The sequence below is a fragment of the Nipponia nippon genome, unplaced genomic scaffold (genome assembly GCF_047370975.1).
Source record: "Nipponia nippon isolate SJK-2023a ecotype South Korea unplaced genomic scaffold, ASM4737097v1 scaffold_7, whole genome shotgun sequence".
In the NCBI taxonomy this organism is placed as follows: domain Eukaryota; kingdom Metazoa; phylum Chordata; class Aves; order Pelecaniformes; family Threskiornithidae; genus Nipponia; species Nipponia nippon.
The window spans coordinates 48,889,081-48,914,934 of NW_028262391.1; the positions used below are offsets into that span (position 1 = coordinate 48,889,081).

The 25,854-nt window shown below is 41.8% G+C and overlaps 1 protein-coding gene across 2 annotated transcripts in view; it reads left to right on the plus strand.

The window, feature by feature from the left end:
• The window catches only part of CMIP (c-Maf inducing protein), a 140,055-nt gene that overhangs the window by 107,853 nt on the left and 6,348 nt on the right, over positions 1–25,854 (plus strand). For both annotated transcript variants that reach the window (XM_087740165.1, XM_087740167.1), the window contains exons 7-18: positions 518–598; positions 3,973–4,076; positions 4,674–4,778; positions 6,018–6,371; positions 15,409–15,474; positions 16,450–16,476; positions 16,947–16,995; positions 18,492–18,599; positions 21,174–21,290; positions 22,758–22,898; positions 23,858–23,905; positions 24,675–24,821. In XM_087740165.1, the coding sequence (XP_087596291.1) occupies positions 518–598; positions 3,973–4,076; positions 4,674–4,778; positions 6,018–6,371; positions 15,409–15,474; positions 16,450–16,476; positions 16,947–16,995; positions 18,492–18,599; positions 21,174–21,290; positions 22,758–22,898; positions 23,858–23,905; positions 24,675–24,821 (1,347 nt within the window). The remainder of the gene's footprint in view (positions 1–517; positions 599–3,972; positions 4,077–4,673; positions 4,779–6,017; positions 6,372–15,408; positions 15,475–16,449; positions 16,477–16,946; positions 16,996–18,491; positions 18,600–21,173; positions 21,291–22,757; positions 22,899–23,857; positions 23,906–24,674; positions 24,822–25,854) is intronic.

The window sequence follows — 25,854 nt, forward strand, 5'->3', positions numbered from 1 at the left end:
AGTGGGGGATTGCACCAGATGACTTCCAAGGGTCCTTCCCAACCTAAATTACTCTGACTGATACGTTATGATTGTATGTTTTAGCCTGTGATGGGAGAGTGGCTTGTTGGTACCCTCCAAGATCCACCACAGGTTTTTAGCCTGGATTCCAAGGAAAGGAAGTCTATGCCATTACACTGCCTGTGTCTGCATATCTTTTTGTCCTCAACCCCTTTACTTTTAAAACTGTTGGCAAGTTTCAACCAAATTTGACAAAAGGGGTAGAAGTCCCTAAAATACTACATTCCAGTGAGTTTTGTGAAGAATAGGCAGTAGGGAAAGGAACTTGTTCATGAGCTCCCATGGTAAACTTCTGTTAGATGCCAGCAAATCCATAGGAGAGAGCGGTTTTACGAGTACCCTAATCCCAGGGAAGATTCATTTAGCCCTTGGATCTTGTTAATCTTGGTGTGAAGCCAGAGGAGACCTATCTTCATAATTTCTGCAGCTCACAAAAATGACTTGTTGTTTGTTACAGCACTGCCGAGAGCGCCCGCGGTCCATGGTTGTGATAGAAGTGTTCACACCAGTGGTACAGAGGATTCTTAAACACAACATGGTGAGTGCACGTGGTACGGGAACTTGGTCAGTTTGGAGAAGTTTTACTGTGATAGCTTTCGTAATTAGCAGCTGCTTTATTGCCTGTAACACACAAAGCACTGTGATATCTAAATCCAACCCCCCAAACTGTGAGTGCTGCATGTAATCGTGTGTTGCTTTATAAATGCAGAACTAATAAGCATTCAGTGGGACTTTCAAAAGCATCTAAGCAAAGTCATGATTTGAGGAACGTTTCTTTTGGCAGCAGTGCCAGCATATGCAGCTCCAGCTCTCTCCCACTTGGCTCTTGGCTCCTTAATTTACTTCCCACATGCCATCCTTGTAGTTATAATGGTTTAAAATCAATTAAATAACAAAATCAGAATAGGGATGTTGTTGATTTTGAGTTTAGGCCCTCAACATTTTTTCTGTAAGACACCCCCTGCTCTCTGGATTTCCATGTTTCTTTAGACTCATGTCCAATGAGTTCTTACCTAGGTTTCCTGAATTTCCTTATGCTTTTCTGCTATTCTTATTCCTTCTCATTCCAGGAATCGTGTACTCTGTCATTTTGATTGTTCTCTCCCAGGCTGCTTCCTCTCTTCTCATTGCCGATCAGTTCCTCGCTAGTGATTGAAATAAATGCTAGGAGACTGACCTGCCAGCTTTGCTCTCTCTACTCCATATACCAGTTTCCCGCCGCCCCCGCCCTGACTCTAAAGATATTCTTGCATGATCCATATTCCTTTCCTAAGAGAGGTCTGAGTGTTTACCAGCCCTCCATCCTTTGTTGCGTCTTAAGTTTCCTGCCATGGTTTTTAAGTTACATAAAGAAGTTTTACTTCACAATGCTGTGGCAGAGTAACAAATAAAGAAAATAAAATATTTAAGACAGTTGACTTGGCTGTGATCTCAAGGATCGGTCTCATACCTCTGTAACTACACAATCAACTCCTTTTCACTAACCGATACAATTTTAGAGACCATCTGCTGTCCTGCTGTGTACAGCGTGAACCCCGTAGAAAACAGTTCATATTTCTTGTTTTTACAACAGTATTATTATTTAACTGCTTGAGTTTACAGAACTAGGTAGAAAGCCCAAGATGGCAAAAAGGTCATATTCCTGGCTCTGTGCCTGTACTCTGCAGACATGTAAACATTTTTGAATATTCTGTAGTGTTCAATGAAATATTCTGTAAATGTTATTCTTGGATTCTGGACTGATTTTTTTAAAGCATCCAGAGCTCTTGAGGGGTCTCAAATAAAATCTAAATGCATAGTGTAATGCTTGTATTTGGTTAGCTTCAGAGAATTGGGTATATTTACCATACTTAACATTTGCAGATTGAAAATCAACATGTCTGTACCGCAGCGTGTAGTCAGAGAATTTATGGTGTCATATATTAATTGGAGTGGATTTGGGCACTTTACTGCTCTCCAGGGACTTCTGTACTGAATAGTCTTTTAGAGAACGTGTGTGTGTGTGTGTGCGCATGTAAATAAAGTTATCCTTTAGGGGGACAGTGTTGTTGGCAGTAAACTTCATAACCTTAGGAGGCCCCATGCAATTCAGCGTGCTTGGAGCAGGAGGCCTAGCTGTCTGTTCCCACCTTTGCTGCTAATTTGCTCTGTGGTCTTTGATGAGTTCATGACAAGTTTTGTTCCACAGTTTCCCACCTATAAAATGGGGAGAGAGTGCCTTTATCTATCATTTATCTATCATTTTGAAATCTGAAAAGAACGAGGATAGCTTTTTGTCTTGCTGATACTACTGGTTACATGCAGGACTGGAGACTTTTGTATGCCGAGTTGTTTGGGGGGTGCTCAGCAACCTCTCAGTACCTTTGGATTTCAGCTGTTTGTAGGCTCAGCCCAAATGTTTGAATATAAGGACTATTGGTTGGGGTTTTTTTTGTTGTTGTTGTTGTTGTTTTGTTTTGTTTTTTTAGGGAACAACCAATGTTGATAGTGTGTATATTTCTGTACCTGATATGGTGACAGGACATCATATTATATTTAGAGAGATATTTTATTTTGGAGCAGTCAGCAATGACATCCTCTTTATGATCTCTTGGACTTTTGTTCTAACAATGTTAGGACACCTACACAGGTTGAAAAAATTCATAAATTGCAACTGCAAAAGCTACCTTGCAAGGAGCGTTCATGAAATTAAATGGCACCAAATCATATACAAAGCACACATGGTCTCATGCCTTTGAACCAAGTGTATCTGCACCTGCCTGAAGGAGTTTTTAGAAGTTTAATGATTTTAATTGTAATACCAGCTGTGGAATCATCCACCCTTTGCTGGGTGAAGTTGCCAGGTAGCCACTCAGTACTAGCAAAGAGTGACGCTTAGACTTGAAGGAGACATTGTTTTGCCTAGGCTTGTATTCACATTTTTGGTAATTTTCTCTAGCTGTAAAACCTATGAGATGTTAATACAGGTTGTGCTATAGCTGTGCCCGAAATCAAAATAAGTAACAGAAGGTTTCAGTGCTTTGGGAGTGTATCTTCCCTTCTACAGTCCACCAGTTCGTTCCCGCTTGTGGCATTTCTTTAAAATTTCAGTTGCCAGTTATTTTTTCAGGGTTACTCTTCTTCCACAGCCAGCTGCTTGAGGGAGAACTGGGAGGGCTTGTTTGTCCTCAGTGGGCCTTGTTCACTGCTTGGAAATGTAGCTTTGTAGATCTGTAACACCTGTGTAATAACGTTACACCTGTGTAAATGTGAAGAAATGTGCTGTGGAATAACACTCACCAGATTTTACTCCTTTCACATCTAAAAATAGCAGGTGATGTGAGGAGATGCAGGATTTCAGTTAGCAGGTGCCTTTCCGACTGCAGGATTTAAAGAAAGTGACTGTTGAGCTCACTTGTCAAATTTGCATTGTAGCTGGAGTAAATCCCTGGAGAAAGAACTGACTCTGGTTTTATACTTGGTCACTTGTTGATCGCATGTCAAAAAGATTCATTCGAAATCCAGAATAGATATGGTGTCAAACATGGAAGTAAATTGTTTTTGAGTTGCAGTTCTAGAAAACTGCAGTTATGAGTGGAAGCAAAAATGCAAAACAACAAAAACGCATTTCAAAATAAAGGTACAAAGTGAAGTGTACAAAAGAAATGTAAGTGCAGGTAGGATTTTTTTTTTCCCATTAAACATGTCTTTTGTTTCAAGGTGGGCATGGGGGAAAGAGGAGAACTGGAAAGCATGTCATTATTAGTGGGAAGAATATTACTTCAGCATACAGTGATACTGTGCTCTTGAAGCTGTCAGCGTAATAAAGTGAATTCAGTTGTGTTTGAGTTGATTTCTTTTGAAAACCCACAGTTTCGATGTACATTGCAGGCATGTTTCACCATCTTCACTGAGTCTCTCCTTTTTGGACAGGATTTTGGGAAGTGCCCTCGGTTGCGGCTGTTTACTCAGGAGTATATTCTGGCTTTGAATGAGCTGAATGCTGGAATGGAGGTGGTGAAGAAGTTTATTCATAGGTTAGTTACATTTCATTTATGGTGTATTTCCAGTCCTGTGTACATGCTTCGCTGTGTTACTTCTCCCAGCCCTGCTCATCTCTTTACTGGCTATTAAGGGTAGCTGGTGCTTTTTGGTACTGGCAAACAGCAAATAAATGAGAAGAGTCCATGAGGCAATGTTGCTGAAGTCTGTTCTTCTTTTTTTTTTTTTTTTTTTTTTTTTTAAAACTAATTCTCAAATATGGCTGGGGTTTTCTGCCTAGTTACACACTGGAAACAAATGGCCTTTGCTGCGCGTACATTCTTTTTATACATTGAGGTTCAGAGCCTTTACAGAGATTCCCATTGACTTTGGACCACATAACGCTCAGCTGTGTGTGAGATTTTGGGGGGACTGTAGAGATAGCGCATCAAATAAACTAAGGATGCAGCTTAGCCCTATTCATAAATAGGGCCATTGGGTAGGCATTTACAAGGTTAAAATAACTCTCTGTTATGGCCCTTCTGAAGATTCCCCAAGGCTGTCTATCCAGTTCTAGCACCCTGTTCTGTCTGACTGTTTTTGCCCACAGAAATCTTCCTCACAATGATGTCATCTTGGGTTTTGTTTTTCAGCATGCACGGTCCAACTGGACAATGCCCCCATCCCAGGGTCCTGCCAAATCTTGTAGCTGTCTGCTTAGCAGCCATTTATTCGTGTTACGAGGAATTTATCAACAGGTCAGTATGAATTCCCAGCTGACCGCATGTTGCTCACTTCCAAATCCATGGCATCTGTAAACAAGATCTGTGTGAGCATGGGTGTGGGTATGTGAGAGCGTGTCTTCGTTCTCACTCTGCTCATTGCTAGCGTTACATGTGGGAGTTCTGGTCAATCGCATGTTTTTGTAGATATGTGACTGTATTTGTTACACTGTGTGCTTGAAAAACTGAAAGATGCTGAACCTTCATTGACTTGTACTCACTGTGGCATGTTTTGAGCCAAAGACCATGGCAATCTGTTATTGCACATCTTTGGCTCCCATGCTTGAAAATGGGGGCAGTGCTGGTGATGCAAGGAGCTCAGCAGTTCCCAGTACAGAAGTACTGCAAGCTGCAGTAACTTCTAGGATGAAGCTCAACAGCCAGCTGCACGCTAATCATGGCTACTGTTGAGATTTTCGTCTAAGGCAGACTGCAGCCGTGACCAGCCTTTGTAGGCCAGCAGAAGATGAGAGTGCTCCACAAGAGTCTCTGGGAATTACGCACTACCCAGAGCAGTGTCCATTTTGCTCCCTTTCTGGCACATGAAGTGTGTGTTACACCTAAAGCAAAGGGAAGGGTGAGATCTTCAAGGAGGGGTTGTCTGCAAACCCCTGTGTATCTATAGCTTTGAACCTGAGCCGGTTTCACAGTGCTGTCTCCATTATTGTGGAAAATTTGATTCCTGACTTACTGCAAAATAGATGCTGCAGTTCTTCACCCATGAGCCAGTTTCCAGTAGACGCTGAGGGTTCCCCTCTGCTATGTTTCCTGTTTGTTTATGCCTATCTGACTTTCCTCATGGTAGAGCACGGACAGGGGCTGCTTAGTGTCCGACAAAAATTCCAGACGCGAGGGCTGCAGACAAATGTCTGGGCATGTACTGTAGCCAGATACATACTTGGGCATGGATTCTGTTACAGCTTTGCACAACTCGTATGGGAAAGTTCACCTTTAGACTAAACTGGCACGTCAATTAGAGTAATGAAAAGCTTGAATCTTTGTAGAATAGGGGCTGCAGAACAGTCCTGTTGGAGCCTTTTAATGTTTTAATTGATTTCAGTAATCTGATTACATAGGAGAAAGCAATCCGGTGGGCTGGGGTGAAATGCAGTGGGAAATTGCAAAAGATCTTGGCTTCTCAGTGTTGTACTCTCTCTCCTGCTCTCTGCTGTTATGTCTGTCTATTGAAATAATTTGTTTATTTTTAAAATTCAGTCGAGACAATTCGCCAAGCCTGAAGGAAATTCGGAATGGCTGCCAGCAGCAGTGTGACCGAAAGCCTAATCTCCCCCTCCGCCTTCTTCACACAAGTCCTGACCTGGTCTCTCAAGAGGCCACCTTGACTGAATCCCGTCTCAAACCAGTTATTGTCACTTCGAATGAGATCCACGTGGAAGTGGAGCGTAACAACACAGCTAATCAGAAGATGACAGCCAACGTTGGCAATGACAGCGAGCCCAACCTGATTGACTGCTTGATGGTCAGTCCTACCTGCAGCACCATGAGCATCGAGCTGAGTGCCCAGGCAGACAGGATCCTTGGCTGTTATGTTGAAATACTCAAGATGCTGTGAGTAACTATTTTGAACAATGTCATCTTAACAATGGGGGGCTTTTCCCACAGGCCTGTCGTCTTCAACATCTGTGGCCAGCAAGCACATGGCTATAAATCTAACTTCAGCTCTAGAGTCCAGCCTCTGAAAGAGACATCTGGCACTGCCAATATGTTCTAAAAATAGCATTAGGAAGATTAAAATGGAAAGCTTATTTGTACAGTGAGCCCCAGGCATATTACAGAAGACAGGATGTTGTTGCCAGTGGTTTCTGTTTTGTTCTTGCCCACCAAAAAAAATTAAAATCCATTTGTCTCCTCCAGGGCTCTCGGGATTGCCCGAGACAGAGCTAGAAAAGACAGGTCTGTGCTAGGCTCAGTGCTTGTGGAGCGATAGGCAGCGCTGCTCCCCTGGCTTCGGCAGGAGTTGGACGAGGTCGGTGTCTTTCCCTTAGGTGTTCTCCCTTCACAGGTTTGTAGAAGTTTTATGACTTCTTCAGATTTACTTGTATTAGAGTGGAGCCTCTATTTGTTGACCAGTTGCTTTGGTGCAGTGGACCTGTATTAGTGAACAAATGCTCAAATAGCCTTTACAAAATGATGGCTTCCTGGTTTCCTGGGAGGCAAATCCTCTGAATATCTTCAAGAGGAGTATAAAATAAAAAGTTCTTTGGGAAAAGCTTGTTTTTCTGCTGGATAAGTAAATGAAAAGGAGTAACACAAAAGGTGGACTGCAGAATGGAAGCTTGTAATAGAAATGCAGTAAACCAACCCAGAACAACTTTGTTGACTTTTACAGCCAGCTCTGCTACTGAGTTGCAGTATGTCTTTGCCCAAACTGTTATATTTCTACATTAATTATTTTTAAACAATGTAAGGCTTAATGAAGTAATAGTTGAGTTTTTTAGAATACAAGACACGGGGGGTGAAATTTGGACTCCGCTGTAAACCATGAGCACGTGGCTACACTGAAGTCAAATGCAAATCTGGGTGTACGCTCTTGAGGAATTAAATGAAGTTCAGCTGCCATGATGCAGGAGTTTGTGAAAGTTTTGTCCCACATTTTCATTTATTTCAAAATACATAGTACCAATTTTCAACATAATTCTTTCACTCACTGTAGAGCTGGCTTGCAAATACATACATAAGCATACACTCAGAAGTAGAGCCAGGACAGGTGAATCCAAGATACTGTTCCCATTAGATTCTTGAGCAGGAAGTTGCTGAAGGCTAATTTTATTTTATTTTTTTTTTTCCCCCTGGCCTAGCCTCTTCTGCCTTTAAAAATGTTTGCATTAAAAAAGCACAGCATCTGACTCTGCTTCATCTGGTGGCTTTTGAGTCTTCGTGCATCCAGGTGCTACACTGAACACATCGTGTATTTATTCCTGTCCCCTTGACTCTAGATGTTCTCCATAAATGCTATGAACTCTCTCAGTCCTGATGCTGGCTTGGATGCTGACTCACTAAGCATTGACGGTTTTGGTTTCATCATGCAGCTGACACACACTTACAAACAAATTCACGAATGGGCATGTTCTTCCTCACAGTCTCTCCACATTTTAAACATTTGATACGTCAGGTCTCAATTCCCATATAATTTCCTACGCAAAGGTCTCCTATTTTAATCCATACCTTAAAATAACGTATTTTTTGATGTGTTTGCTGTCGTTTTAAAAATCAAGCTCTTCAATAGCAACAGTGAAAATGGGAATGTGTCATTGTTACCACACAGGTTGTAGGTGTGCAACAGCTTTGTGCCCTTTTTCAGCTTGTACAATGGGAATTCTGAAGGGTGAAACCCCCGGGATGTGTGTAGTGAAGGCCCAGCGGTACTACGGAATCGGTGCAACTCTCCTCAGATTGCCTTGCCAAAGTCCACACCCTGCTCGAGAAATCACAACCTGTGAGAATATAGGATGATTTCTAAGGCAGAGCCATGGCTGGTAGATATTGCAGCTCCACTGATATGGGTTCCCTTCTGTTCCTATTCATCCCTTGATTTTTTTCGGACCTGAAAGCATTAGTGCAGAAATGAACTCTGCTCCTGATTCTGCCACTGGCTTACTAGGAGGTTTTAGATAAGTCGCTTCTTTTTGTGCCTCGGTTTCCTTATCCGTAAAATATAGGTAAAAGTTTTGAATGTTGTGTTTTAAGCTCTGAAGCCAGTCATGGAAAAGCATTGTAGAAGGGCTAGTAGTTATTAACAAAAATGAACGATAATGCTGTTGTGATGCTAATTCCTTGCATGCTCAAACTCCTCTTGAACAAAGGCTTTCTGATGCACTAAGTACCATTACTGTACTTTGAAAAACCAAGAATACGAAGAAAGAGAGTTGAAGAACATGCCAGTAGGAAGAAAACATTAATTATAAAATAACTGCTATCCAGGAGCTGAGCTCTCAGCGGGCAGTCACTAAAATAATGTTCTTATTAATAACAGTGGTAAGCCAAACATAAATAAGTTGCTTAGCATTGAATTTAATTGTTCTTTTAGGTGTCTGACTCAATATCATCATCAAAACAAGAGAGTCACGAAGAATGATATCTTTTTTACATAATTAACTTAGGGCAGCAGGGAGTAATTTATTTAGGCAGATTTTAATTATTGAAAGTCTGGCAAATAAGAATTCTTAACAGTATCTTCAGCAGAGGACATTTTATTGTTCGCCTAACTCCTACACAATACTTTTTTGGGGAAAAAAAGGCACTTCAAATATTGATAAAAATGTAACAGCTATTATTTAATAATCACTGTAATACCTTACTTTTCGCACAGAAGGCTAAATGTGCAGATTAGAAAGTTCATCTGTGTGGGTGTTACAGCCCTAAGTACATCTTTGACCCCTTTTCTAATGTAGTTGAGTAACAGAACACAACTATTGCATACTAAAGGCAAACAGAAAATCATGGTTTTAAAGATGTTGGCAGATGACCCAAAGCCTGGGCAGATTTTAAAGGAGACACAGTCTCCAGTGGAACATGGTAGTTTTGTCCTGCACTCAAAAGTGTATCAAACTTCTGTGTCAATATTCTCTAATGCATTCTGGACTGTGATAGTGTTATCAGTGCCAGTCAGTGCCTCCTGAATGCTACACATCTTAAACTGGTGTGTAGAAAATGCACTAAATTGAAATTTTTCTGTTCATCCTATTAAATTAGAGACACTGAGAGCTGCTTAGCATTGTCCGGCTCCTACTTGCATGTTAATGTTTCCATGCGTTAGAGAATTTCTTGTACAGCCAAAGTCGTTCTTGAACAGCCCAACGGCGATTAGAGAGGTTTGCAGTAAAAACGGCCGCGTGTCCTCATCTTTGGACTGGATAGCTTCAAAGTCTGCGTGTCACCCCACTGATTGCCCTGGCAACACCCAGCATATGGGGAGAACACTTCAACTGTGCCTGTAGTGAAATCCGGATGAACAAATAGCAAACTAAACTGGCTGCAAGAATAGACACCTCTTGGGGAGGCTGTGGCTGTGATGATGTTGTAACGTAAGCTGTCACCCTTCATCTGTTATTTTTTGTTTCCATGGCTGCCTGTAGTGGCAAGGGTCCTTCCAGATGCCCAAACACTTGTCCCTGTTTCTGGGGCCTGTGCTCCTTTGGGCAAACTTGCATTGCTGTTTCCTGATGCTGCCATGCCAACTGTGAGCAGTGGAGGCCTTTTCTGTTCTCAGCAGCCAGGGCAGGACCTTTCTAGGGCCTTTCAACGGTGCTAAATTTTCTTCTTTTGCAAAAACGAACAAGCCCAGCTCAAAAGAAGGCTGAACATGAAAATGCGTCTCACTGTTTTGCAGATAGCAGGTTTGTGCCTTATATGACAGGGGGTCTGATGAGGCTTCTTTCTGAGCTTGCCCTGGAGCCCTGAGCTAAACCTTATGTCCTACAATTCAGAGGAGTTGGACCTAGAGCGAGGGAAAGAAGGGATAAGGTACACGTCTGGGGGGGGGCTTGGTCATCTTATTATTATCATCTGATAACAGAGGAGTTGCCTAGAAGATTTTTGATCTTGTCAAGCTGCTCAGTCTGGAGAAACAAGCTGCTTCCAAGTAGTTGCTCCTTGTCTCTTCATTATCCTCTAAAAACAGAGGACTCTGGGCTTGCAGTCTCTAGGTAATGAGACAGACAGCTTTCCAAATGCAAGCACCCACTGGAGCTTCCCCTGCCTTCTCTGCATTCCCCAACAGGTCAGTGGCATGCTCTGAATATCCCAAGTGGATTCTCTTATGTCATGTTTATCAGGGTTGCCCTGGGCTGCTAATATGTTTTGGATTGTTTGTGCCGCACATGACATATGGGCAGGTTTTCATTTTGGTGAAAGGTGATCCCGGGGAAGGAAAATGTATTATGTTGGCAGGCCAATAGCGACGATGGCCCAAAGGCAAAGTCACTGCAGTCGGGGATTATTTAATTATTATGGTTGGCCAATGTTCTGGCCAATCCCCTAAAAAAGGTTTCTGGGTAAGTAAAGCTGTGTGCAGTAGCAGGTGACTGCTCTGACAGCCTTCGCCTGCTTGGCACCCTGACCTCCAGCCTAGCATGAAATTCCAAGGAACCCATAGATAGGGCTGCAGGTTGACTGCTATGCTATTCACCTAAAATTGCAAATCCTGCAAAAATCGGAGCCAGCGAGTATATCAGGGAGTCTTTCTACCCCTCGGCTTTTATAAGGCCAGTCCTGGGATTTAAGCTGTGTGATGAGCATGAGCATTCAGCCCGGCACCCCTTGAAGAGCTCCAAAGGGAGTTTGTCACAGGCAGGCGCTTTCCCGAGTTCTCTCTGTAGCTCTGTGCTCCCTCCTCCTCCTGGCATGGCCTCTTTGTCTGGCTCATCGCGGTGGTTGCTAGCTGCAGCCAGAGCTAATCTATCTCCCTTTCTTTCCCTGCTTCAAACACTTCTGTCTTGTGTTAGAGCTTTGAATGGACCAAAAAAAAGGGGAAAAAAAAAAAAAAGAAAAAAGCAACTGTCTAAAATGAAAGAAGAGTGCAGATGAGATGAGCACAGACAGAAGGAAAATGTTTTTGAAAAGGGAATAGGTGGGAGGAGGAGAAACACCGTAGGCTTTTAATAAGTAGTTTAGTTTTATTCTTGTACTATGTTTGTTTCATGTTTCCTAGCACAGATTGAAGGGATTACAGGTGGTGTAGATTTTATATTCAGGTCCCACTCATGTGACCAAACTCTATATATTTCATAGGAGACAGTTTTCTTTCTTTCTTCTCCTCCTAGGAAAACAGGCCATGGTTTATTTTCACTGTTCTCTCACAGACCTGCTCTGCATATGGATCCTATATGTAACTCCCAGCTTCAAGAAAAGTCAGAGAGTGATACTGTCCAATTCTGCAGTGTGTCACTTGGTCTTAGTCTATTACAAAGCAGCTTTTTTCTTCCTCTTGCAATTTCCTTTGAAGGCCAGCCATGAAAAAATGATTGGTTCACATTATTACTAATCACAACTCTCCAGATTGCTCAAGGAGGAATTTTAGTGGTGTAACACTTAACCTGAGGTGTCACGGGAACTAAGCCCCCAGGTGGGTCTCAGCTTTTAAGCTTCTGTTAGGAAAGATTTGTAGGTGCTTTACCTCATGTGATGTGAAACACCTTTGAATCTCCTAACTCAGCCTTTTGGCTTCTGGGTCTCTTCTGCTCAAAAATCTGCTCTTAAAGTTGTTTGCATCTACCAATAAAAATGTGTCATTTTTAGAGTAAAATCAGCTACTGGTTTAGTAGGAATTTCCAAAGGGTTATATCTATTTTAAAAAAACCCAAGACTGCTGTTTAGACTTGTCAGTTCTTTGAGGACCCAAGCGCCAGCACTAAGGTCCATGCATGAGCTCTCCAGGGCCAGCGTTCAGGCTGCAGCCAGAGCTCGCTTGCGAGAAGCAGGGCTGTGATGTGGAAGGTGAGTTGAGGCTCGGGCACAGCAATGATCCCAAGAGGACAGCACTGCAGGACTGACCGCTTCTGGGGATGTAAATGGTACCAGGAGGAGCGCGCAGCATCCTGAGTACAGAGATGGATGTTTGAGTGGAAGCATGGTCCCGGCTCAAAGTCAGACTACTTCTTGTGGTCTGGATTATGTTCTCACACCTAACAAATGTAGTGAAACCCAGGTTGTGCGGATCAGAGACCTCTGGCACTTCTCATTGCTACAGCTTTAGATATGTTGCATCATGTGTCTCCTATGGAGACCTGGTAGGTAAACAAGAGAGTTTTTGATGAATCTGAACACAGGTCAGAGTTCTGTCTCACTGATCCATTCAATTTGTCTGTAGGTCAGAAACAACAAGTAGTCTTGTAGAAAGTCTCAATTAATCAAAGTTTTGTTAAAAGAACCCAGAGAACTCATCTTAGAGGTGCTGCGTCAGAGGTTGACTTATTTCAGTTTATATGACAAGCCCCATCCTCAGGTGTTTCAAGATATTCATTTTGCACAAAGTGGAAAAACAACCCCTTGTAATGAAGTCCTGATCCATGTCTTGCTGTTCTGAGGCACTAAACAAAGTTTGTCATCTTCCTTACTTGTTTAGTGCCTAAGCACACAAGGGGTTTTTGTCTTTGGAAAGAACCTTGTGAATGGGTGATCACAAAGTGCTCTATCTGCGATGGACTTGCGCTCGCTTTAGGTTAGTGTAACACCCCTTATCTCAGAGTTGCTCCTAATTCAGACTGGAGAACAGAATTATTGATAGAGGAGAAAATTAGACTTAATGGCTTCTAGCGCAACTGGCACGGGCAGGAGGTTTCTTTTTTGGATTACTGTAGCTTTACATGCGCTATGCTTTGTGCTCAAGTGTTAAAGATAACAAGAGGAAAATAAACAAGTTGTGTTTATTAGGGGACATAGCCAAGACTCTCAAATGCTATTGTTTGGCGTTTTGAAGAGAACCAGCAGTGAGGTTTTTGTCTGGCCAGTGCCACCTCAATTGCTGAACTGCCTGCCTTTAAGCCCCAGCCTAAGTGCTTTTATGGTTGTTTAACAACTGTGGTTGGGGGAGGAGACATCTCCCTGCACTCAACACGATGTTGGATGTTGTGGTTCTTGGCCTCTTGGTAGAGGGATTTCAGGAATTGACTGGAAAGTACATGCTAGGATAATCTAGGAATGCACCCATGAAAAGGGCAGGACTACTTGCTGAAGTTGCCTACTGAAATTATAGGCATTTAGTTTTGTGCTAGGTTGCACCTAGCATGGGAAAGAAAAGTGTCTGTATTGAACTTGGGACTTTTGCACAGCAGTATGGAAGAAGAGCTACTAACCCATCCCACAGTGCTTTTCTACAGCATTCATCTGCTTTTTAATGTGTTAAGCTACTATCAGATCATAGTTGTTCTTGTGGATTGGTTACTTGCACGAGATGTTATGTATTTTTGTGACCTGAACTCATACTACTCTTGGGCAAGTGATAACTGCCTCCTTGCTTGATTTTTACATCATGAATATGCCTTCGATTAAAATTTCTCTGCATGTTGCTTCTTAAGAATATTGCTCATGCACGTAAGTATTCTTTGTGTCTATGAATGTGTCTATGAACAGTTGTAGACTGTCCAGTATCATGTGTACTATTAGTTCATGGAAATCTGTTTTATGTGTTCAAAAAATGGACAAGACTTTCGGAAATGCATCCGTCTTCAATTTCTCTGGGCTAGAACCTTCTCTTTGCAAAAATTGCATTATTTTGGAACACTTCCTGTGCATACGTTGTCTGTTTCTAATGCTATCAGTAGATGCTGTCCATTTGAGAACATTACACTTCGTTCCTTCCTAAAGAAACATCATGCTTTTGTGCCAAGTTTGCAGTAAGGTGCAGCCAATAATCTGGCTTTTAAAACTGAAATCCAAAGGGTAAAAGCAGTAAGAGGAGATGGTAGGCTCTTCTATATTGTCTTCTACAGACATCCCAAGGTGATTCACCCCATATGAGGTGTACGACATTTACTTCTGTGTGTACTCATTGGTGTTAATTGGAGTGAGAGTGGCCTAGCGGGCAGTGCCGGGACCTGGGCTTTGACTCGTTTGTTCTGTGCCCCATTTTGGTGCTGATTTGCCAAATTCTCTTATCATCTGTGTTCTTCGCTTCATCCGTCTTAATGATTGTACCCTTTGTGCAGTGCATTGGTATGGCAGTTAATTAGTGCTAACTAATCACTAAATGTTTGAGGTCATTTGAAGGAGAGGGGTGGCAGGGTGCAAAGTGCCATTCCTACACAAGAAGCTGTACCTGCTTCACCACATGTGCTCAAGCAGCTGGCATTTTGCAGGTAGATTGACAGATGATACGCTGCAGATTACTTTGCACTGACCAGTGCACGCTGTAAAGCAAAATGTTCTCTTTATCCTAGTTCACATGAGCATCCCCTTACGGATGGCTCCTCGTAGAAGGACAGTTCTGTATATTGACATAGATGAAAACAAAATGCATCAGCTGGGATCTGTGGTGCTAACACAACAGAGAGGAGACACTTCTTACAGGGTCCACTGGTCTGAGCTCTCAGCTGTGACTATCCTCATCTGTCCTCTTTCACTCTTAATTTTGACAGTGCTTCCTTCTCTAGTCTCTTCCCTCATAAGTAAGAGCTTTGTACTGCTGAAAGTGACCCATTCCTTTGTGCCAAGGTCAAAAATGGGGGGGGGGAGTGTGGTGTGTCTGTGTCTCTTTTTACAAATGGGCTTATGTCTTATAGAAAAAAAATAATTCCAACTAAATGCAGAGCAGAGCTGTAAATAGCAATGGCCTGGTAATTGCTGTACCAACTCAGATGAAAGTATTACTTAGTGATTAAATGTCAACAGGTTTCATAAACAGCAAATGTCTTTAAGTTGACATAAAGAAGACGTCTCTGGAGGTCATTATAAATACCAGATTTATTGTGCCTCAGTGGAGAATGTGCTGAAAATGGGAAGGGAAATGTCACTGTAGATCTTTAGAGTGTCTCGGTAAAACAGAAGGGTTGTTGGTGCCTGCAGTAAAAAGCTTTTGACTCCTTGAACTAACTGTTGACAAACCATATTCAATACTTGGTATCTTATTAATAAAATGTTCATTTTTCAGGTCAGACTATGATGACTGGAGACCAGCACTGGCCAGCTTGCTTCAACCTATCCCATTTCCCAAGGAGTAAGTTTGCACTGCCTTAGTATTTACTGGGTTAGTCTTGTTACTGTTGTTTTATGGGGTAATATAATGTCAGCTGAAAACTGATGGTAATAGGAGCTTTGTGCCTCTAGTATTGATTTAGAATCTAGAGTTGACTTTGGCTGATGCAGAGACTTCCCCATCTTCATCTTCCTTCCCCATTTCTCTAAGATGATCCTGAAGAGAAAAATGGTTAACTAGGGACACACAGACAAGAAAGGAAGGAAAGCTGGTGAGCAGGAGAGTAAAGTAAGAGATTGAGTGGAGGAGGATGCTTTACTGGCGTCACAGAGACTCGTATCATTTGTATTTTGCATTAAATGAAGAAGCTACCCTACGCATCAGCCAAGCTCCCTCGGAAACCTATTAATGAACAGTAGTGTTTATAAAATGCAGACCTCCACGGACAAACATTACAACCTATAATTGTACAATTTGCTAGCTTATCACATCCCCTAATGACCCGATGTCTTGAATCAGAGAGGTCTAATCCTCCGTGCCAGGTTACCTGGGCTACAGTGAGAGCTTGGAGATAGGCAACAGAGACATCATTTACCTAAGTCAAACTTGAGTCCTGGGGGAGGTGTACACCATACCATGATGCAAGGTACTTCACAGAATGACCGTTAATTGCTTTACTGATGTATGATGTTAATTAGTTGTGACCATACCTTAATTGCATTGCAGTTAAAGAATTCACCTGGCTTTTGGAGGTAGCCAAAATTCTGGGTTTAATTATGTAGCTGTATTGTAAGTCTTTTACTTACTTTCTTCTGACCCAAAGCTCCCACTGCCGTTAGTCAGAGCCTTGTCTAAGAGAGGACTCAGGAAGAACTACAGGATTTAAATCCTTTTATTATCTGGAAAGAACTGAAAAGTGGTTGTTTGGTTTTAAGGTTACCCCTGCCCCCTTCTCTTAAATCCTCATATTCTTCTGTTTTCTGTTTTAAATTTCAGGGCTCTTGCACATGAGAAATTCACAAAGTAAGTTTGTGGGGCTTGTTTGTTTTATTAAAGGGGGTAATTACTGAAAATACTTGTACTAGTCAATAGTAGCAATGATGCATTATTCAATACTGTGCCTCTAATGTTTTTTATCTGTGAGAGGTTGTGAGCAAGTTCTGTTAGCAATAAAAAGATATAGTTTCCTTTGTAATTTACTGTAACGGTAGGAGCCCAAGGACTAAAGACACTGGATGCTGATAGAATTTACAAACCAGTTCATCACTGCCCATATCTGAAAGCTTTTCTAGACTATTGTGAATAGACACTGTCCTTGGCAATCACTTTTAGACCTCATATTTCCTTCATGTGGAAGCAGTTCAACTTGTTTCCCCCTGAAGTGCATGAATATATGTCGTTTAAAGTGTAATCCAAGAGAAATGTGACACTTGTGTGAATACTGCAACCAGCAACTGCTTATTCTTGTCCTTTTAACTTTTTTTTTTTTTCAGGGAGCTGAAATACGTGATTCAGAGATTTGCAGAAGATCCGAGGCAAGAAGTGAGTGTATTGCCAGTTTACACAAAGTGTTAATTGGAGGGTTTGCAAGTATACTTGTTCAGAAGACCTCTCCTTAAGTAGTTTGTTTCAAAACATGGTGTGGTTTTGCTGTGCTTAAATCTCTCGGGGAGTAAAAGCCACTCAGAGCACATGGTCTTAGTGTGAATGGTATAAACGTGTGTTGTGACCTCCTTGTCTGGCATCAGTTGATATCCTTGCTCCACAGTAAACTGCAACCAGCAAGATTTTCCCACTCTGTTGAATCTCTCAGAGCTTTTCGTCTTCCGTACAAAAAAAAGGGAAGCAAAATCCATGGATTCGTACAGCTTACAGAATAACAGGTTTTATTTAGTTGCATTTCAGTTACGTTGTGTGCAAATGACCATAATTCTCACGAATTAGCAGGAGAAAGGGGGTGGGAAGTGTGTTACTGGGATGAGTGCATAGCTGGAGCCTCATGGTGGCTGACTGCTTCATTGCTGCACATGTAGCTTGTTCAACATCATCAGCTTTGGCTGAGTCAGAGGGTACCTGTCATCTGCATTAATTTTTGGTGTTGGCATAAAGGGAAGAAAGCTCCCCCAAACTGTGGGTGAGGAGGCTGTGTCGTCATCATCATCATTGTCCAGAACTCCTGGTTTTCGTGATTTCAGCCTTTGTGACCCGTAGTCATGCTAGTCAGATAAGAGAGACTTTCTTGTCTTAGAATGGCACCAGGATTTCATCTGTCACTAGTGTTACATGCCCGAAGGAAAGAGCATGGACTTTACCTGCGCCCCCCGCCTGAAAATTGAAATAGAACATCTGTCTCTTCAAGGGGAAAAAAAAAAAAGAAAAAGGGGGAGGGGGAAAGCTTAATTATGACTTCTCTGTTAAACTGTGGGACTGGATATAGTAAACTCTACAGTTGGCCATATTTAGACTAATGGTTGGTAACTGGTACCAGTTCTTCTGTGCAACTTCCGTCTTACGTATCACTGCTGAATTTTCCGTATGGACGTCCTTCACTCTGACTCTGGTCAAGTTTTATTACAGCAGGAGTAATAGGAATTTCTAATGATTGGAATGGGCAAGCCATCAGCCACCACGCTTGGTATGCAGATCACGTCAGAAGTATAGACACACATGCTGGGAGGATGGGGGGAAAATGGCAGAAGCTCAGAAATTTGAGTCTTTTTTTTTTGGTTTTTGGTGGTTGTTTTTTTTTGCCAAGTGAAAGGAGCTGTTCTAGATTAGAGCCATTTTGTGTTTGATTTGTGTAAAGGGAATGAAAAAGGCCATGCAATTAGTGATGATACAGCTTCCTTCCTTGTTTATACTGAAAAAATGGATTCTGTGAGTGGAGACTTGCCTGCAGCTCTGTAGACTGGAATATTACCCATGAAACTTCCAGCAGTTCCCGGTTTTGCAGAGTTACTTCTTTTGGCCCAGTGTGGGAGATGCTGGTGATTATGGGCAGGAACTGTAACCTTCCCAATGTCTTCACTTTTTGGCAGGTCCACTCATGTTTGCTGAGTGTGCGGGCTGGCAAAGACGGCTGGTTCCAGCTCTACAGCCCTGGAGGAGTGGCGTGTGATGATGATGGAGAGCTGTTTGCCAGTATGGTACGTGTCTGCAATAATGTGAGTTTTTCTTTGCAGTAAGTAGCTAATGCGTAGTAGGCAGTAACAAGATTTACTTGCTCTTGTCAAAAAACTATCAAAATCATGGTTCTGTAAACCACAAGTGTTTATCAGGAAATCTACATCTTTATGTCACCGAATCCATTAACTTCCTTGCAGTCGCAATTTGGTTAACGTGTTAGCTTTCTCTATTTGAACTTTGGCATGTTTTTTTCACTGGTGATGTAACACAAAACCATGCATGTATATATGTGCGTGTGTATGTATGTATGTATTTTTGTATTTATAAATATGTGTGTTTGTGCGTCTGTATAAAAAACTCTCTCGGAGAATATGGAATACTGGCAGACAGGCTGTTCTGCACATCCACACCTATAGTTTTCATGTATAGGCTACCCTGGAATTTAAAAACAGCAGTAACATTGAATTGATCAAAGGATGGATAGATAGATATAAAAATGTGTTAGCAGTTTCTCTACCCAATTACATTGTTGTGGGGAGGTGTAATTAGAAACCAGCATTCCATTTCCTGCAGTTATTTCTTTTGTAACTCTTAGAAGGACTAGACAGAAAATAACAGGTTTTAATCACTGATGCTGGCACTGTCTTTCTATGCAACCTGGGTCAAGTCACGTACGTCTCCCTGTGTCTTAATTCTCCATATAGCAAGTAAGATGGAAATGATATCACATCCTTTCCTTGGTAAGGAGAAGAATATTTGTTGAAGTTGGCTGTTGGATATACAGTGAAGTGACTGTCAGGGGGATCTACGTTTTGTGCATCTCCCACATGCTGAATGTTTTGGGACATAAAGAACATGCATGTCTGTCTATACTGTTAACTTAAATTTGATGGATCAGATACCTTTGAAACAGATAATGGACAAAGACTGTTCACAAAAGGTTTCGTCCCTCTTCACTGATTCTATGTCTTTTTATGTTTGAAAAGAAAATTTCTTCTGAACTACATCATTTCTCCTGAGAGCTTTTGTGGTCCAGGATATTTATGAGCATCAGGAGATGGCATGCATGAGGAAGCACAATGCTAACGCACATTAATATGCAGTACTCTGTGCCCTTTGCAAGGATGTTGATAAATACTTAAAGAGCTGCTAACGACTAATCATAAAGTTTGAAAAACATCCTGTTCTGAGATGGAACTTACATTAGTATTAGCATCAGTATTTTCCGTCACTCAAGAAAACCTCCAGAAAAGCTTAATGATAACTGCATGAAATGAAATCCTTTTTGACTTGAAGCTCACTGTTTTTAAAGGCCACCTGAACTGATGGATAGTTAAGAAAAAAAGATTTTGTGTTTTTCTAAAGGCCTTACTGATAATGAAGCCATGAGGAAGAAGAATTGCATGGTAGCACATGATCCGTGTAGAATTGACCCCATCATGGCATGGTTGTGATATTTTCAGCAGTATTGAACGTAGTCCAGGCACTACCATGAACCAGGGGGACCACAGAACATATTTACAAGCTTATTGTAGAGTAGTACTGATGTTGAGTCTACATAATGGAGCTCTCACTGCCCAGGTCATTGGAAACTACAAATTCTCACATAGTGCTCTGCCAGCAAGCTGGTGAATCAGCTTTCTGGGCCATAAAATAAGACTTTCAGCTAGAAACCCGAAATTCTCTGCAGCTAATCTCTAGGGCTTTTAAATGGGAAAGAATATTGCCAACCTCTTTTGTGAGAAGCAACTCTTATATTTGATTTGTACAAGTGGCTTTGCGTTTCTGTCATAGGTGTTACTATGTGATATCATCTGATGCTTTCTGGAGCTAGGAGAGAGTCTGCAGGACACTTTTGTCAGCTAGGGGACCTGAAGGAGTCTTACTCAGGCGGTGTTCTCAGCATTTCTTTCCTTTCAGGGAAAACTGAGCAAAAGGGAAAGCAAGATCCCATGACCCCATCCCCCATGACCCAAGAGCATGAAAGCACATGAAGTCGTCTCTGACTTAGGGTTCAGGACTGCTGGATTTTCCTAAGGCACTCCTCCTTTCCCAGTCAGCTCCTGTCTGTTCATTCTGAACAGGTGATTTTGTCTGTCACCACCCCTTAACCAAGGCTAGTGTTCAACCAGCAGATGGGCAGCACCGCTGCCTTTTACCTAGGCAGCCAGCCCACACAACCCTTGCTCACCAGCTGGCATTTCCAGAGAAACTGAACCGCAAACAGATGCAAAAGCAAAATCTCCTGTGGTTCCCCTGGGGCTGGGTTCATCATGTTACTAGGGCTGGGGGCAATTGCACAGCTGCTCTGGTGTTTCCTGGGAAGCCTGTATTGGGGCTGTCAGCTGAGCTCCTTTATGGAGGAAAACTACCCGCTCCCTCAGATCCCACTAGGCATCACGTTTTTCAAAAAGTCACTTCCAATCAGCAATAAAACCGTTGAGAGACCGCAACCGTAATCGCAATAAAGGCCTCCTTTTCTTTAGGTTTGTTGCAAAAACTTATATTTGTTTGACTGTGTAACAATGTCCCTTCCAGAGGTATATGTGTTTCTTAGGCTTACACCTCTAATTTTAGCTTTGTTTCTCAAATAGGTTCATATTTTAATGGGATCCTGCTATAAAACAAAGAAGTTCCTGCTTTCACTGGCTGAAAATAAATTGGGACCTTGCATGCTACTGGCTTTGAGGGGTAACCAGACGATGGTAGAGGTAAGCCCTAAATATACGTAGTCATATAGGTTTACGAGCAGTAGTCAGATTCAGTTTCACACTGCCTTCCCCAGAATTAGATCTCGTGGAACTACAGAAGCCGAGTTCAGATTTGTGTCGTATCAAACACCAGCAGTGGGCAGTTGTATTTCTCTTAAGCAGAACGGAATAATGTTGTTCTGCAGATAGGAGTGCGAATTACATGAAAAGTGGGTGCAAGGATTTTTGGAGACAGAGAGAGATTGTTTGCTGTAATTTGGTCGGAGAGGCTAAGATGGGAAATAAATGGCCATGATGGTATAGGCTGTGGCGAGGAGTCAGAATTCAGAACCACAAGGTTTTTCCATGACTGAAAGCCTGATGCTTGTCTGGCCACCTGCAAAATGAGCAGTGCACAAGAAGTGCATTTGCAAAACCTTATTTACTTCCATTAATATGCATTTTTTTGTGCTTAAGATTGGTTATTTTTGTTGCACTAATAGTTTATACACATTTTCTGGGTTTCTTTAGAGAAATTTCTTGATAAATGTCATCATATATTTTAAATGGAAATAGAGGGTGGTTAAATAGGTGGAAGGAGTTAGAATTTTTTCATTGACTTAGATCTGTGCATGCTAATTTAATCCAGTAAATAAAAGAGTGCTGCATGAATGTGAACATAATGTTGCTTGATTTTTTTCATTAAAAATAATTCAAATTATGGAGGGAATAAAAACTTTGCATTTTAATTGCAATAGCATGATACATAGCTGAAAAGGAAAGGCAGCCTGGCAGGGGCAGCTTGTGTCCTAAGCCCATCTGACCCACTGGAATCATCCCCTGGTGTCTAACTTGCTCCTGGCAGAGCCTTGCCCAGGGGCGAGTCAGGCGTGTTCCCTATGAGATGGAGGGTGTCCTGGCCACAGCAGTGAGCTCCCAGCATCATCTTCTCTCAGAGCCTCTCTGGCCTTTCACCATCCTGCCTCATAGACTGGGTACGCTTCACATGCATTCTGCTTGCACGGAAACCCCAGCACTCAGGGACAGAAAATCCAGCACTTAGGGAACTGCTTGGCTCTACTGCTCATGTGTAATGTCCCAAGTCTGCCAATCTGCAGTCCTAGCCGGTGTACCTGGGAAACACTGGATCGATTGTACCTGTTCTGAAGAGGGCTGTGGCATAAAGCCATCTTCCAGGACTGATGCAAAGTAATTGCACCTCTCGGTCAGAAGGAACGAGCACTAATGGAAGACAGGATAGCTAGGCTGATTTTTGGAGATTAGAGTTCATTCTTTACTAATAAAAAATGGGTTTCTTGTGTTGGAAGGTCAGTAGATGTTGCTAAGATCCTCTAATCTAGCCTGCATAATGCATGCTCTAAAAACTTACCCAGTAATTTAAACTAGCATGCTGAGTGTAATTAGGATATTTGGAAGAAGTTGAATGTAAGCACTGCAGTGACCACTACTCTTTCATTCTGCTGCTAGATTTTGTGTTTGATGCTGGAATACAACATCATCGATAATAACGACACCCAGCTCCAGATCATCTCTACCCTGGAAAGCACAGACGTGGGAAAGAGAATGTATGAACAGCTGTGTGACAGGCAGAGGGAGTTAAAAGAGCTGGTATGTCGCCCTGCATGCAGTATTGCCATAGCACATTGTGGTCTGTACTCTCCAGAAATGGAGGTACAAAAGAAAGACAAGCAGGGTGTGAAATTCCCAGTTAACAACAGGATGGCAGCAGTATTTGGAGGATTTTACTGTGAATGTATATGCTGTGTGATATTTACTGATGTGTCTAGTCCCATACTATGTTTATGAATGATATTCAGTAACCTGCTTAGAATCTGTGTGAAAGAATAAAGGTGAAATCCTGCTGTCTTAAGATCTTACAAGTCAGCTTGTCAAATTCTGCCACCTTTTGACATATGAGTAGCAAATGGTTCTAGTGCTGGCCAGCATTTCTTATGCTTTGACATTCACAACATTTCACTGAGATGGTCTTTAGGTCTAGTTGTCAGAGCTAGAGCCTGTGAGAAAATTTTTTTTTCCTGATTTTAAAGAGAGGATCTACAGATTGAAGATAGATCTGCTCTTATTAGCACTTTTTCACCTATGCAAACGTACCCACAATCTTCCTCTTCCCTCTTTCACATTTATATTTGTCGTCCTTAACCCCTGCTCCCAGCCTGAAAAGTATATGCTTTTTTTGAAGTCAAACAAATGATTTTATCAGCGGCGCAGTCTCACCCCCTTTGCTATCTTAGTCTGGCATTTTAAGGCTGTTTCCTTTAAAGTGAAAGTAACCAAATAATGGCAGGCTGAATGAGACAAAATGCTGACCCATGGCACGAAGACCACTAGCTGCGGTTAGTGGACGTCCCCTGGGTAGCAACAGGCCTGCCTCTAGCACACTCAGAAAAAAATCTGTCGGTGCAAAAAAAGCAGGGAAGAGGTGGAAGGGCTGGCAGGGAGCTTTGAAATCGGAGCAGGGTTTGCTCTAGTGAAGAGCTTGCTATATTTCAGTTGGTCTGAAATGTAGAATGGCAACTTGTTTGACCAAAATATCTTCTCTCTTACAGCAAAGAAAAGGTGGTCCCACAAGGTTAACACTGCCATCCAAATCCACAGTAAGTTAATAATGTCAATAGAAAAACAAGCTTTATCTTTCCATATTTAAACACTTGATTTATGCTTGCCATGTGGCACAGCGGTTTTGGTCAGTCAAGAAGGGGAGCCATTCCACTTGCTCTGTCAACACAACTGGAGTTTACACAAGTAAGGGCACATTTCTCCTCTTGGGTCTGTGCAGCAGTTTCCAGTGCCAGTACAAGCATCAGACTGTCAGATTTATACTGGTGCACAGATTTGGAATTTACAGTAGGAACTAATGGTAGATTTGGGGACAGAATTTTGCATTAAAACAGCAGAGTTCGCAGTGTCCAGTTCTAGATCTTAGACATGAAAGTCTGAAAGAGACCCATTGCTGTTGCAGTTAAGCCTGGTGTAAACCCAGACTGACTTCACTGAGGCCAGATAACGGTCCTGAACACAGCTGGGACCTAGAACTTGCAGTGAAATCTTCATTAAGTTAAAATACCCATCTTCGACATTTGTTCTGACACTGAAGCCTTCATGTCTCATGAGGCTACACACGCAAAGAAAATTTTTGTCCTAACGTCTGGATACATTTTTCCCAGGGTGTGTGAAGCAACGCTGCCACAAGAGCCCAGCTGCTTGCCAAACAAACAGAAACTTCTCTGTGTGGTTCTCTATTACTGTAAACAAGTGGTATAATTGTGCAACTCTTGCTGGTTAACAGTATCAGTGACACCACTGCAGATGATTGCAGGCTGAGGAGTCAATAATCTTGCTTATCAATCTGTTGTTTGCTTTCAGGATGCAGACCTGGCCCGCCTGCTAAGCTCGGGATCTTTTGGAAATTTGGAAAACCTCAGCCTGGCCTTTACCAATGTGACAAGTGCTTGTGCTGAGCACCTCATTAAACTGCCTTCACTCAAGCAGCTGAACCTGTGGTCAACTCAGGTAAGTGCTTTGCAGACTGAAACTCAGAGCAGGAACCAATGCTGACTAATGCTGAAATTTCACATTACGTCAGCACGAGAAGAGTGTGTGAAGAGGCTTGCTTAGAATGAGTTTGTCCTCATGCTATTTTTACAGGGCCTTTCTATGGTCTAGCTCATCTTGGAGGCTGATTTTTCTTTTTTCTTTTATTTTTTTAACTTTTAAAATTTTATTTTATTTTTAATTACGAAAGGGTTGCTGTTATCTTGGGTTGAATGTTCTAGTTAGGCATTGTTGATACTGTGTACTCTACAGTACATGTGCTGCTGTTCATCTGAGAAGCGCTTATGCTTTCACCCATTTAGGATGAAAAAAATGACGCTGTGCAGCTCATCTGGTCAAGCAAAACACAGAGTCTATGCAGTGTAGGCAGTGAATTGCCCTGAATGCTGATCAACCATAATTTCTTTAAAAACAAGAGCAAGAAAAAGAAACTCAAATAGTGAATAAATAGAAGGAAACTATAATGAGAATGTGGTTATTTTGTAAGCAAAAAGAGGCCAAGTTAACTGAATAAACTATTCAGTTGTTAATTGAAAGAGCTTTTAAAATTAAATTTTCCTTCTACATTTCCCTGCTGGTTTTGGTCTCTGAGGTTCTCCACTGAATAGGTTTTCCCCATTTTCTGTTAGCACCTATTTGTAGTGCTCGCTGAAAATATGATTATTCTCAGTGCAACCACAAAAAGCAGCATTTTTTTTCACTCAAATGTCATGTAAATATCTTTATTTATCTGTTTGTTTATCTGTTTTGTTTTCCTAACTACTTCTGTATCCCAGAAGTTTACTCTTGCTTGTTTTAAGGCTGTCTTGTATCTCCTCCAGATTTGTCCTGACAGCGTAACTTTGGGATTTTAAAACTTTGTTGCTTCTTGGTCAAAAAGAGTTTGATTTCACTGGACAAAAAGCCTACTTTTTGTATGTGTTTTTTTTTTTTTTTTAATTTAAAAAAACAAAAAAGAGTTTAGATTCCATTTTATTTTTTGATATCCTGG